This window comes from Schistocerca nitens, chromosome 2, assembly GCF_023898315.1.
Source record: "Schistocerca nitens isolate TAMUIC-IGC-003100 chromosome 2, iqSchNite1.1, whole genome shotgun sequence".
NCBI lineage: Eukaryota > Metazoa > Arthropoda > Insecta > Orthoptera > Acrididae > Schistocerca > Schistocerca nitens.
In genome coordinates this window covers 1058882870-1058897712 of record NC_064615.1, presented here as the reverse complement: position 1 = coordinate 1058897712, position 14843 = coordinate 1058882870, and the positions used below count along the sequence as shown (strand labels likewise).

General features: G+C 44.9%; 1 protein-coding gene across 1 annotated transcript; it reads right to left on the bottom strand.

Annotated features, from left to right (window-relative positions):
- Window positions 1–5422: 5422 nt before the first annotated feature.
- Window positions 5423–14557, bottom strand: LOC126237410 (hexamerin-like). Its single transcript, XM_049947517.1, has 10 exons — window positions 14402–14557; window positions 12538–12671; window positions 12292–12450; window positions 10899–11076; window positions 8775–9082; window positions 8520–8678; window positions 8270–8434; window positions 8052–8180; window positions 7648–7963; window positions 5423–5937 (listed from the first exon to the last, which is right to left on the bottom strand). The coding sequence occupies exons 1-10, from the start codon at window positions 14475–14477 to the stop codon at window positions 5540–5542; spliced, it is 2022 nt and encodes a 673-aa protein (XP_049803474.1). The 5' UTR covers window positions 14478–14557; the 3' UTR covers window positions 5423–5539.
- Window positions 14558–14843: the final 286 nt, after the last annotated feature.

Below are 14843 nucleotides of genomic sequence, written 5' to 3'. Positions count from 1 at the left end.
TCACCATCATCAGGTACCTTATGATGGCGACATGAATGATCGCCGAAATATTGTGTCCGTTGGACACTGTAGACCGGCAGTACACCCGTGGATATTTTGATTATCAAATACGCCGGGAGAAACTCAAGAATCACATGTTTAATAAAGATCCTAACAGAAAAAAAATTGCATATATTCATCACAAGAAAAGATATCTGTATGAAATGGAGTGAAGTACAGAACTGTAATACAACAGACAAAAATGGATACCTCACACAGAAGCGTTGGCTCGATAACGTTGGTGGCTTCCAAAACAGATAACTTCCATCCGATTAAGGTGGTCGGTGTTGGTCGCCCAACAGAGAGTTAACAAGTTACATGGAAGGGAACATCTTTCAATTAATCTAATCAATAATCAGTCACTAATTACAGGAAAAACTAGCCAAGTCTACTTTGCCAACCTCACTAAATGAAGAATCACTGTGGATGAAGGTGGGGATAGCGCCATTGATTCATAATCAAAATGTCTTCGGTCCCGAATTCGAATCCCGCTACTGCTTAAATTTTAATTAATAATCAGCAGTAGCGACCCAAGGCTTCCGGCATAAGAAGTCACCCTCACTCTGCCAACGGCCTTGTCAAAGAGGGCGGAGGAGCAGACAGAGGTTCTGGGCACTCTCTTGTCCTAGGGGTGGGAAGCTGCCCCTAAAGGCGGAAGAATCAGCAACGATCAACGGCATGAGGATGCAGAAGGCAATGGAAACCACTGCAGTAAAGACACGTAACGTGTATTCACAGAACATGTGGCTTGTAATTGAAAAGGTGTCATGATGATCTCTCCACTGACAAAAGATTCCTGAATAGTCCCCATTCGTATCTCTGGGAGGGGACTACCAAGAGGGAGGTTACCATGAGAAAGAAAAATGACTAATCAATGAAAGGACAACGTTCTACGAGTCAGGGCGTGGAATGTCAGAAGTTTGAAAGAGGTAGGGAAACTAGAAAATCTGAAAAGAGAAATGCAAAGGCTCAGTCTAGATATAGTAGTGGTCAGTGAAGTGAAGTGGAAAGAAGACAAGGATTTCTGGTGAGATGAGTATAGGGTAATATCAACAGCAGCAGAAAACGGTATAACTGGAGTAGGATTCGTTATGAATAGGAAGGTAGGGCAGAGAATGTGCTACTGTGAACAGTTTAGTGACAGGGTTGTCGTTACCAGAATCGACAGCAAACCAATCGACAACGATCGTTCATGTATTTATGCCGACGTCGCAAGCTGAAGAAGTTTTGTAAGGCTGTAGACACAGCAATAAGGAATAGCTCAGTAGGCAGTACAGTTGAAAAGGAATGGATATCTCTAGAAAGAGCCATCACAGAAGTTGGGAAGGAAAGCGTAGGTACAAATAAGGTAACTGTGAAGAAACCATAGGTAACAGAAGAAATAATTCAATTGATCGATGAAAGGAGAAAGTACAAATCCGGGAACCTCAGGAATACAGTAATGCAAGTCGCTGAGGAGTGAAATAAATAGGAGGTGAAGGGTAGCTAACGAAATGGCTGCAGGAAAAATGTGAAGACATCGAAAAAGAAATGAAGGTCAGACTCAGCATATAGAAATATCAAAACAACCCTCGGTGACATTAAAAATAAGGGCGACAACATTAATAGTGCAACGGGAATTCCACTGTAAAACGCAGAGGAGAGAGCAGATAGGTGGAAAGAAGACACTGAAAGCCTCTATAAGAGGGAAGATTTGTCTGATGTGATAGAAGAAGAAACAGGGGTCGATTTAGAAGATATAGGTGATCCCGTATTAGAATCAGATTTTAAAAAATGTTTGGAGGACTTAAGATCAAATAAGATAGAAGTGATAGATAACATTCCATCAGAATTTCCAAAATCATTGGGGGACGTGGCAACAAAACGAGTATTCACGTTGGTGTGTAGAATGTATGAGTCTGGCGACATATCATCTGACTTTCGGAAAAAGATCATCCACACTATTTGAAGGCGGCAAGAGCTGACAAGTGCGAGAACTATCGCACAATCTGCATAACAGCTCATGCATCCAAGTTGCTTACAAGAATAATATACAGAAAAATGGAAAAAAAAGTTGAAGACACACTAGATGATGATTAGTTTGGCTTTAGGAAAGGTAAAGGCACGAGAGAGGCAATTCTGACGTTGCGATTAATAATGGAAGCAAGAATAAAGGAAAATCAAGACTCGTTCATAGGACTTGTTGACCTAGAAGTGCGTTCGACAGTGTAAAATGGTCGAAGACGTTCGAACTTCTGAAAAAAGTAGGGATAAGCTATAAGGAGAGACGGCTCATATACAATAAGTACAACAGCCAAGAGGGAATAATAAGAGTGGACGACCAAGAACAAAATATTGGTATTAAAAAAGGTCTAAGACAAGAATGTAGCCTATCGCCCGTACTGTTTAATGTGTACATCGAGGAAGCAATAATGGAAATAAAAAAAAGGTTCAGGAATGGAATTAAAATTTAAGGTGAAAGGATATAAATGTTACTACTTGCTGGCCGGCCGAAGTGGCCGCGCGGTTCTGGCGCTGCAGTTTGGAGCCGCGAGACCGCTACGGTCGCAGGTTCGAATCCTGCCTCGGGCGTGGATGTGTGTGATGTCCTTAGGTTAGTTAGGTTTAACTAGTTCTAAGTTCTAGGGGACTAATGACCTCAGCAGTTGAGTCCCATAGTGCTCAGAGCCATTTGAACCATTTTGAACTATTTGCTGATGACATTGCTATCCTGAGTAAAAGTGAAGAATTACGTGATGTGCTGAACGGAATGAACAGTCTAATGAGTACACAGTATGGATAGAGAGTAAATCGGTGAAAAACGAAGGTAGTGAGAAGTAATAGAAATGAGAACGTTGTCAAACTTAACCTCAGTATTGATGGTCACGAAGTAGATGAATTAAGGAATTCTGCTACCTAGGCAGTACAGTAACCAATGACGGATGGAGCAAGGAGGACATCAAAAGCAGACTAGCAATGGCAAAAAGAGCATTCATGGCCAAGAGAAGTCTGCTAATATGAACTGTCGGCCCTAATTTGAGGAGAAATCTCTAAGAATGTACGTCATAGATCACTGTATAATAGTGAAACATGGACTGTGGGAAAAGCGGAACATAAGAGAATCGAAGCATTTGAGATGTGGTGCTACAGACGAATGTTCTGTCTAAGGTTCAACCCAGAGTTATGTACGTTGATGGTAACATATTCGAAAACCTCTCAGTTAACAGAATGCAAGAAACTGCATATTCCTATCCGATCGAAGGAATATCTTAAGAAAGCTAATTACCTACCCTTTCTGCCAGTTTTATGAATATCCAGATTCAAGGACTGAAAAGCTCTGCTAAGTACAAGCCAAGTCTTCGTTGTAAAACGTCTTGATAGTAAGGTGCTGTATATAGGACTCAGTATTCACAGATTTAGGTAAATATTCTCTCTGAAAAATACCTATACAAGTTAATTTTAAACTAATAATTTCAGTTATAAAGCAGATATTTACTATAATTGAGGGCACAGCAGCTTTCTTTGTGACTGCCTTAATGAAATTCATCTGGTGTAAGACTGAAAAGCACTGCTGAACACAGTAATACTTTATTGTTAGCACAATACAGGTCACCGAGCGAGGTAACGAAGCAGTTACCACACTGGACTTCCATTCGGTAGAACGACGGTTCCAAATTACGTCCAGCCATCCTGCTTTAGGTTTTCCATGATTTCTCAGAATTTCATCAGGCAAATGGCAAAATGGTTCCTTTGAAAGGGCGTGGCCGACGTCCTTCCCCATCCTTCCCAAATCTGACGGGACCAAAGACCTCACTGTTTGGTCCACTCGCACCAAATCAACCAACCAATCAATCAGTCCCACGTTACCAGTACTCTCAATTTGGCCCAACATGGCAATACAGATCATTTATCTATGATTTCATTTCCTGTTGATGGAATTCCCAGCTGTAAACCATCGAAAACAAAGCAGATTACTCTACTGTGCGACAGATCATACACACATATATCCCATTTTCACCACTTCTTAGCTAGCTTGGAACTCTCCTCCTCGCTAGTATCAACACACTACCTTTCTTTCTATACCCACGTCCCTACATCTCACAGCAAGGTATTACCCGTGCTTGAAAACTCTAACCCGCTACCACGCATGTTCCCTTCCATATGACTTGTTAACTCTCTGTTGGGCGACAAACACCGACCACCTGAATCGGATGGAAGTTATCTGTTTTGGAAGCAACCAACGGTATCGAGCCAACGCTTCTGTGTAAGGTATCCATTTTTGGTTGGTTGGTTGGTTGGTTGTTTTGGGGAAGAAGACCAGACAGCGAGGTCATCGGTCTTTATCCATTTTTGTCTGTTGTATTACAGTTCTGTACTCCACTCCATTTCATACAGATATCCTTTCTTGTGGTGAATATATGCAATTTTTTCTGTTAGGATCTTTATTAAACATGTGATTATTGAGTTTCTCCCGGCGTATTTGATAATCAAAATATCCACGGGTGTACTGCCGGTCTACAGTGTCCAACGGATGCAATATTTCGGCGAGCATTCATGTCGCCATCATAAGGTACCTGATGATGGTGACATGTATGATCGCCGAAATATTGTGCCCGTTGGACACTGTAGACCGGCAGTACACCCGTGGATATTTTGTTTGTTAAACATATTTATATGTAAGACGAAGTCAGTTTCAATAATGAAAAATGTCTAGCGATTTTTAGCTCTGTACATGATTTCTGCTCTCGTGGAGGCATAAATCACTGGTTGTTGTTGTTGTGGTCTTCAGTCCTGAGACTGGTTTGATGCAGCTCTCCATGCTACTCTATCCTGTGCAAGCTTCTTCATCTCCCAGTACCTACTGCAACCCACATCCTTCTGAATCTGCTTAGTGTATTGATCTCTTGGTCTCCCTCTACGATTTTTACCCTCCACGCTGCCCTCCAATGCTAAATTTGTGATCCCTTGATGCCTCAAATAAATGGAAATGTCGTGTGGCGAGAGCCTCCCGTCGGGTAGACCGTTCGCCTGGTGCAGGTCTTTCGATTTGACGCCACTTCGGCGACCGGCGCGTCGATGGGGATGAAATGATGATGATTAGGACAACACAACACCCAGTCCCTGAGCGGAGAAAATCTCCGACCCAGCCGGGAATCGAACCCGGGCACTTAGGATTGACAGTCTGTCACGCTGACCACTCAGCTACCAGGGCGGACTCATCACTGGTTAACCCCCCTGGCCTGCAGAAGATAGTCACGGCTTGTTCACCCCATGTTCGTGGTGTGTGTACTTCCTCTGTTCCCCTCAGTCCCTTCTGCCAATTGGCCAACTTACAGTTATCAAACAGTACATTCTTCTTCTCCTTGATAGTTCAGTGAGATCGTAAAAGAACAAAGACACCGTGTTTTAGGTTCAAATTTTTATTTTTTGCGAAAAAGTAAAAAAGGCATGTAAAAGAGCGAGTGATAGTCGATGAGCAAGTAGGTCAGTCTGATGGAGATGCTCGAGGAACTCTGCCAGTTCAGGCGGTGGTGTTGATGTCCTCCTCGCGGCGGTGCACGACGAACGTCTCGTCGAAGTGCGCGTTGGGCACGTCGAACTCGAACTCGACGACGCGCCTGTCGAACGGGAATCCGGCGGGGTGGTTGTCGCCGCGCTCCAGGATGGGGTGCTTCTCCTGGGAGACAGCAGGGGTGACGATGGCGAAGACGCTGAGTGGCAGCCCACTGCGGGTCCCGCGGGGCAGCGCCAGCCGCTGGGGGAAGCCGAAGTGGGAGCGGAACTCGTCCAGGAAGAACTTGCTCTCGCCCTTGATGGCGGCGATGGTCGACTGGTGCAGGTCAGAGTAGCTCGGCGCCTCCTTGCCGTACAGCGAGAAGTCTCGGGAGCTGCGCTTGATGTCGTTCTCACCAACGGACACTGCAAAAGGCGAAGTATACGATCAGCACCAGTTATCAACTGATTCTAATAGGGCAAGCTTCATGTTATTGGCTTTCGGGAGGAAACTATTGAGCCATCTCAATAACAGAACATCAATTACGAGGATATGAACGTATGGACAACAGCCTCTGAGCAGAGAAAATCTCTGAGCCAGCCAGGAATCGACCACAGGCCCCTTCGCATGGCGATCCGCAACGCTGCAACGCTAAATGCACAGCTACCGATGTGGACCAGAGCATGCATCGTCTAAGAGTAAATTTTACTGTGTTGGCCCCACTAGGCAGGAAACTGCACTGGATGCCCATTGCTGCAGAGTGTTGTGACGTAAGGGCCAAACATTTCCTATTCTTTCGGGGTGTTCAGGTAGAAAGTGGGACTAGCCGCAGCATTCGGTTTAATTTTGACAAATCGGAACCAAAAATGTCACTTTTCTACCTAAACTAAACCTTTGCCTACAATACAGATCACTAGGTCAATTCGTCGTAGAATTCGTTTGCACTTCGTTGACTACGCTAACTCACAACGAAGCTGTCGCCTTACAGCTTTATCTACACCTCAGGCTATCCTACTGAGCAATCTACCACCACAACCTGCAGTTCAAAAAATAATATACAAGGTGTCATGCGCAATGCTAATGGCCTTGCTGCTGCCGGCCGCGGTGGCCATGCGGTTCTGGGCGCGTCAGTCCGGAACCGCGCGACTGCTACGGTCGCAGGTTCGAATCCTGCCTCGGGCGTGGATGTGTGTGATGTCCTTAGGTTAGTTAGGTTTAACTAGTTCTAAGTTCTAGGGGACTGATGACTTAAGATGTTAAGTCTCATAGTGCTCAGAGCCCAATGTCCTTGCTGCAGTGGTAACAGTGGTTCCCGTCAGGTCACCAAAGTTAAGCTCTGTCGGGCTGGAACAGCACTTCAATGGTCTGCCAAGCGCTGTTGGCAATCTCGGTGCACTCAGCCGTTGTGAGACAAAATGAGGAGCCACTTAACTGAGAAGTAGCGGCTCCAGTGTCGCAAACTGACATTGGGCTGGTAGAGCAGTGTTCTGACCAGATGCCCCTTCTTTCCTGCATCCAGTGACGCCTATGGGCTGAGGATGACACGCGGCCAGTCCATTCTGTAGGGGCTTGATGGACATTTTGGGCAGAGTTTTTCTGATATACACACCATTTCATGTATTCTACAGGGAGTAACAATTATAAGTGCAGATATTTTGATATGTGGCAATTTAATACCTACACACACCTGTGAGTCGCTTTTTTTTCTATGTGTCGAATAGTGTTCCCGCAAACACATCACAAACCTTACGACCTGAGATTTTCTGCATGATCGTAACTGCCCCACTAAGTAGGCCACACCTATCAGTAGAGACTAACCGTTTTGTGTCGATGTATCCACACTTAAACACATGCCCTGCTGATCAGAGGAAAATTAGCATTAGTAGCCTGCTCATGCCTCATATGATTGGAGGCACTAACTAACGTGCAAACATACCACTTGTTAATAGCTACAGCTATTTGTCTGCAAATGATGTTAATAGTAAGTCGCTGTCCTCAGTATGCGACGAGGATGACATCTGCTACTGGTAAGCCACCGAAAACAATTTCATCTAATCTAGCACTATCTTCGGTAGTTCTGCTTAAAAGTAATACGGATTCATTAGCCAGGAAGAAGTATTCCCCTCATCACTTACGCTTCTGGTTGAAGATGTCCAGAAGAACGTAGTACTGCTTCCTTTCCTCCAGGCTGAGTTCGCGGCCGAGGGCGTCGTACTTGGGACCAATGAAGACACGGACGACGGAGTCGACTTCCTTGTCGCTCTTAACCTTGATGTGGTAGAAGAACGGCTTGTGGTTCAGGCGGCCCTGGCGAGCCACAAATCTGAACTTTTCACCGTCTTCAGGCTTCGAGAATGGCAGAGCGTTGTTGATTTCAAAGTCGAAGCTGTCGAAGTATGTGACGAGTTTGTCGAAGGTGATATCTTCAACAGTCACGCCTGGCAAGAGCAGCTGAAATTGAAGATTTAGTTTAGTTCATGACTAATGGAGTACTCTGCGAGAAAATGTATACTTTTATATCAGAGGTTTCAATAATTACCTCCTCGTGAGTGTAAGGCTTCAGAAGGTTCTTGTAGTGGTAGAAGATGGAAAGAACGCGCTTCGCGATCTTGTAGAAGAGTGGATCCCTCAGCTGGGTTTCTGGTAGTTCAAGGACGCTAGCAGGAACCTAAAACGGATGTAAGTAATGTACCCTCGCATCCAAATACAAATAAGACCAGTGTAACGTCAGAGAGAGTAGACATCATGCGGACATACTCCGTATCGGTGAACAGGGTCGACAATGTGGCCGAAGAGGGAGATGAGGTTCCTGAAGTATGCGCCGTAGTACTCCCAGTTGATGTTCTCGTAGTTGCCCTCGACGATGTTTCCAAGGATGTTGGTGAGGTCCTTCTCTCTCAGGTTGTACTTCTCGTAGTTGTACTGTTGTTTAAGAAACTTAAGCATTAATGATGGACGCATTCTGTATCAAATCGTATTACAGACAAATCTGTGAGGACACACTTACGCCTGACAGGTAGCCATAGTCGATTCCGTCGCGGATCCTCCTCTCGTAGTTCTTGATCTCTTCCACGTACAGGATGTCGACGTTGCGGGGGAAGACACCCTCTGGGCGCGCTGGGGCCTCGAGTCCGTTCTGCAGCCTCAGCTCAGGGTAGTAGCCGACCTGCAAACGTAATACACAATTTAGTGTCGTCGTTCGGAAGGTGGATTCTCCACTGTCGTTGCAGGAAAGTGAAACTGATGCCGAAATGTGACGTACCAGCACAGGGTGGTCGTAGTCGATGGCCTTGACGTCAGGCAAGTGGTTGGACAGCCTCTCCAGGTAGTAGCGAGCCAGGAGCTGCTGCAGTACGAAGAAGAAGCTTTCGCCGCGGTACTTGTACTCGGGAAGGCTATAGTTGGCGGGGTTCAGCCAGAAGGGGTACTTGTAGCTCAGGTATGCGTAGAAGGAGTTGAGGCCGACGTCTTCGGTAAAGTAGGAAACCAGCTGCTCGGGGTTGCCCGGCACGGGGTAGCCGGTGTGGTTGGAGTAGAATATGTAAGGAGCCTCCTTAGAGCTGACTTGACCTGCAGAACGGAACACGTAGTTTTGATTAGCGATTGTGTGATATAACGTTTTGCTATAACTGCAGCTACTTGCTGAGTTTCAATGTGGGTTTTAATTACCGTATGGCAGCGAAATTCGGTAGATATGCTTACGCATTAATTTTGAACCTATTTACGCTGGAGGAAAACGTAGTCCCAATTACGGGCATGAGCAACAGTTAATAATAAAATCGACATTAAGCCTTTCTCAGTTTGTGGTCTTTTCTACCCTTGTCTCATTCCTAATCTATTACAAGAAACTTTTCTACACGTCTTTCTTGCATTCATAGCACCAGATTCGCACTTGGTGGATACAGCTGGAACTATTATTTTCCTGTGTAAATAGGTTCCGCATTAACTCATTAGAGAATGTACGAAATCTCGTTGCCATACGACAGTAAAAAGGCACACTGGACCTGTTTGAGTAACTTCTCTTTAATTATAACCACTCGGTATATGTTTACCACACGTACTCTTTCTTATGAAGGAGCTACAAGTTCAACAGTTTCATGTAAACGGCAGCAATTATTCCAGTCAATTATAAGTCACCCCACATAAAACAATATAACTTTTCCGAATACGTGACCATGCGATTTTGTTGTTATATAGAGCAAAGTCTTGGGCACTTCATTTTATTACATTTGCATCATTACATGTTCATCATCATGATGAAAGTCTGAAACGTTGGTTTATACAACAACGTGATTACGCAATCACATCCATTGAAAAGTCTATTTTAGCTACAAGGGGCTTCGCTGCACATAAAGCAATAACGATCTATAGCGCTGTTGGGAAGTGAAACGGTGGTTGAGAGGGAAGCGAAGACCAAAGGGTACTTTTACACGTGGGCGCAGGAGGAGTTCAGTGGACGTATTGAGCATGTTGTGAAGGACAGCAAGGAGAAATTTGGAGAGGCATTTAAAATGCAGGGAGAAGTGACGAAAATTGTGAGGTATACTGTTAACGTATAAATTTTGTAAGACACGTCAACTGGCTTGGAATGGATAGTGTCTTGAAGCGAACTTATGAGATCAAGTACAATAAAAATAAAGCAACGGTAATGGTAGGTGGTCAGTTACAGCAGTCGATGTTGAGAGATCTACATGACGAAAGGAGACGCTAAAAGAAAGTGGATGATTTGTGCTATTTGGGCTGAAAAGTTGTTGATGATGCGGGATGCAGGGAGCATAGATAATGCTGACAGAAACAGCGAGAGAAGCGTTTCTGAAACATATTTCTCTGGGGCGTAGTTTTTTACTGGTGTGTACTGTGGACTGTAAACAGTTCGCACAAGAAGACAATGCTGAGTATTAGATTGACAGATCGAATATGGGAGAAATGAAATTTCTGGCCAGAACTCGACTAAAAGAGTGAATCAGTTGGTAGGTGGAGGGTTATGTTAGGGGCGGGGAGGGGGAAGAATTAAAAATTGTAGAGTGAGACGCAGGTTCATGTGGATGTAGGTTGCAGTAGTTATGCAGAAATGGAGAGGCTTGCAGAGGAGAGAGTAGCGTGGAGAGGTGCATCAAACCTGTCATCGGATGGAAGACCACCATCACGATACCAAGGACAACAACAACATGCGTCCGATTCGGGCAATTATGTGCTCAACAAACCAGTGGATAAGTATTTACTTACGAATCTTAGACGTAGTATACATTAAGAAATCTTCTGAATTTCAGCCACTGCTGAGGTTGTTGTATAGAAAATATTTTTATTATAGCCAACCTGGTTGTCGATTTACTTTGCACAGTGATAGTGGTTCCGGCAATGACACGTGCGCATAGTTTGTACACACCTTGCAGGCGGGCGTCATACGCCTTCTGGATGACCTCTGCGTTGACGAAGAGCTGTGGGTAGATCTCGTAGGGAGCTGGCAGTGTGACATCCTTGGTATCCTCGCGATGCAGCACAGCGACAGTGAGTGAGTAGACGAACAGTGCCTCGTTCAGGTGCTCCCGCGCCCAAATGGCCGTCTGGAATCAAAAGGACACTCGCTATACACGAGGAATGTTTCGGGGAGTTGCAGTGCTAACTACGACTTACTTCCTAGTGTCCAGACATAGGTGAAAATATAGATGAAGACATAATCGACCTATATCTTCGTGTACAATCTCACTTTACACAGCGCATTCCTTCATAACGATGTAACCAATGCCTGGAATATAGATGAGTCTTGCGCAGGAACGCAGAGCCCTAATTTCTGCGGATTATTTGTGAGTTTCATGCAGTTTGATGGGGAGTAGTCGGATGAAGGAAAGATGTGCCACTCGGTGGTCTATATTTATAGTACGTAGGCCATGAGTGGTGTCAACGGCACCCGTCACAAATGTGCACAAGACGTTTCTATCCTACTCCTTACCAAGCAGTCAGCATTTAGGTAACTTTTTCTTTAAGTTGCTTGCGAAGATTCCGAACATCGGCTGTTGTGTGAGAGCTCAACTAAGACATTTTGTTGCGGGGCCTCATGAAAGATTTGAGTATTCCCTTGGCGAAAATATGGGGACATGGAAGAACAGTGTTAACTGAGGAGGTGTGATAATTTAAAAGTCTAGAAATGCAAATGTGACTACGTCAGTCGCTTTTGTTTAAAAAGCAGAAGCAATTCAGCATGTTACGTGAATTGCAGACATACTTTTTGTAAGACACTTATCAGCAGGCCGAGTCTGATAACAGACTATGCTGTAGACTAGTTACATGGTAAAACCATGCAAAACCTTGATTGTGCACTGTATTATTGAATGCTTACGTAGCGTTTTTGTCAAGTAACAGATTCATTAACGACGACGATTGTGATGTTAGTCAGGCATTAGTTAATGATAACTAGGAGGTCAGCATCAGTATAAAGAACTTTGAGATCTTTGGTATCTGATGAGGACTGCCTATGTTAGAGCACCAGATGGAAGACATTACATATATTATGAGCTGAACATGCCTTAAACGTGCGTTCACTGTCTCTTGTTAACGTTGGACATAGTGGTGAACGGATATCATTCAATACGCTGCTTCACGTTGGTGTTACGCAAATAAGCAGAAGAAAAAATTGATAGCGAAAAAAATTGAAGGTATATCATTATTTGCAAAAACATAGGTATGATCAAAAATAAGAGGAATGTTTGCTAATAGCTTGCTGGTTCAAGCAAAATGAAAAAATCAAAACTGAGTAGTATTTTGTGTCGAAGCGCTCGTACCTTGATGAACGTCTCAAAGTCCTTGGCGAAGTAGAACAGCTCAAACAATGCCCGGGCCTGGTAGTAGTGCTTCTGGTAGTAGATGGAGAACACTTCCCCTTTGGGCAGGAAGCCAACGTCGACGTAGTACTTCCAGAAAACTTCGACCTTCTCCTTGAACTGAAAAGTTAAAGAAACGGAAGGTCGCTACAGTTGTCTGGCCGTTCAAGAAATCGGGTCCTGGTTTGTAACGTGACGTATTTATACCTGGTAGTTGTCGACGTGTTCAATAGGTTTGTAGGTCTTTGCTATTTCCTGTTCTTCTTTGATGAGTGATGGCTGCTGTACGTGGTAGAAGAGCGCCAAAATCTTGTTCTGTTTCTCCAGAAGTTCCTTACCGGCTGGAATAACAATTAACAAAAATATTATATTAAATAGGAATCATTCAGGTGCTGAGATCACAAGAAAATTTTATAGCGGATATTGCAGGTTTTTTACGTTTTGTTCTTGGAAGGTTTACGTTCGCATTATTCATGAAAGAGACTAATACTAATGCCTCCCTATTATACATTATATTTGCAGCAGGATTTAGGAGTGTATTGGCAGAACGCTTGGAAGATGCATAAGGGCTACGAGAGACAGCGTGCACTACGCTTGTCCGCTCACTGCTAGAACATCGCTGTGCTGTATGGGATCCTTACCCGATAGGGTTGACGGAGGACACTGAAAAATCCAAAGAAGGACAGCTCGTTGTCTAATATCCCGAAACAGGGGCGAATGTGTCACGGATATATTACGAGAACTGGACTGGCAATCATTAGCACGAAGTGTTTTTCGTTGCGGGTTGTTTTCACGAAATATCCGTCAACAGCATTCTCCTCTGAGCGCGTCCGCCTGCTTAGCTGCGTGGCTACTTGCTTGCCTCCCATGTAGCGGGCCTGAGTTCTATTCCCGTCCGGTTTAGGGATCTCCGCCCGTGGACTGGCTGTTGTGTTGTCCTCATCGTCATTTCATCCTCATCACCGTCACGCCATTCGCCAACCGTGGCGTCGACTACAATAAGACTTACATTTGGAGTCGAACTTCCCCGGATGGGGCATTCCAGCCAATAATGCCATACTATCATTTCATTTTTTCCTCTGAAAGCGAAAATAGGTTACTGCCGCCTACCTTGTGTAGGGAGATATGATAATCGAAATAAAATAAGAGAAATCGGAGCTCCTACGGAAAGATTTAGACGTTAGAGAGCGGAACGGTTCAGAATAACCCTCCGTCAGGCTCTTCACTGTGAACTGCCGAGTAGACATGTAAATACGGATGTAGCTTTCGATACTGCTCTGTTCCTCACAATGAGAGGTCCAGTATTCGTGTACATGCGTCCTCTGCAAGCTAGCTAATGCATGTGTATGTGGCGCAGGGTACTTCTTGTCCCATCGTCAATTGCCGAATCCGTCCGTTTTAGCTATACTCTCTCCAATTTTCTCGTCCTGGTCCTTTGCGATTCAGATGTGCCACGAAGTAATATGTTGAATGCCTCATTTTAAAACACACGTTCTCAGAATAGCAAAAGGAAATTTTTCCATAATACGTAACGCAAAACCGGCCATGTAGGTTTGATTTTCCCCTAATTGAGTGAACCAGTACTTACTCTGGTGGTTGTGCTAAACACTCTACCCGCTTACGCAAGAGTCGCTTCAACAATTACGTAGAGGCTGGTAAGAGTGAGAGACTGTGAACAAGTAGCAAAGTGACGACGTATGGGGAAAGTATAGTCCGCTCACAACGACTCGAAAGAATTCGTAGGAGAAAGCAAGCTCCACCCACGGATTCCCGGCACGTCTGAAGGCGTGGGTGGATAGGCAGTGCGGGGGGAAAAACCTGCTCTACTATCACGCAGTGCTGGTGGCATTACGTATGTGCTGACTCGTTTCGCACGACAATCGTCTCGTAACGTCTACAGTACACATGGCTACTGTATATTATATCGCCAATTTTGGCACCATCTGGACACTATAGCATTAGCGGGCTAGCGATAGCTGAGTTTTACCGACTTCTGGCTATCCAGACGTCGGCTGCAATGGTTAAAGTCACTGAGAATAAGTAATAGTGGTAGGAGGAGCGACTGACTTACCCTCGCTGTGCGGTACAACCGCGGCGGCCGCAAGGGCTGCCAACAGTGACAGGACGACAACGGTCGCAGTCCTCATGTTGCTCGCAGAGGATGTACGAATTGTCTGCCGGCTGGCGGGCTTCTTATAGCGGATTAGGTGTGCGATAAGCTGGCGTATCTGCGCACTTGGTGGGGGAGGCAGCGACCCCGCGACCGGCCAACGGTAAAACGCCCGAAGATGCGGCTTATGTAACAATCGACATTACAGTTCCCTGCCCCCTGCTATCGCTCGTGGTAGCCCAGTGGTCAAGATACAGACTGGCTTCACAGAGGAGCGGGGTTAAAATCCCAACACGATCATCTAGCTTCCATCTCACAGACTTTAACAGGGTTGCAGTAGGATCCAGACGCAAATACAAATAGAGTTGTTACTTTTTCCGTACAATACTAGTGTTATAGATAT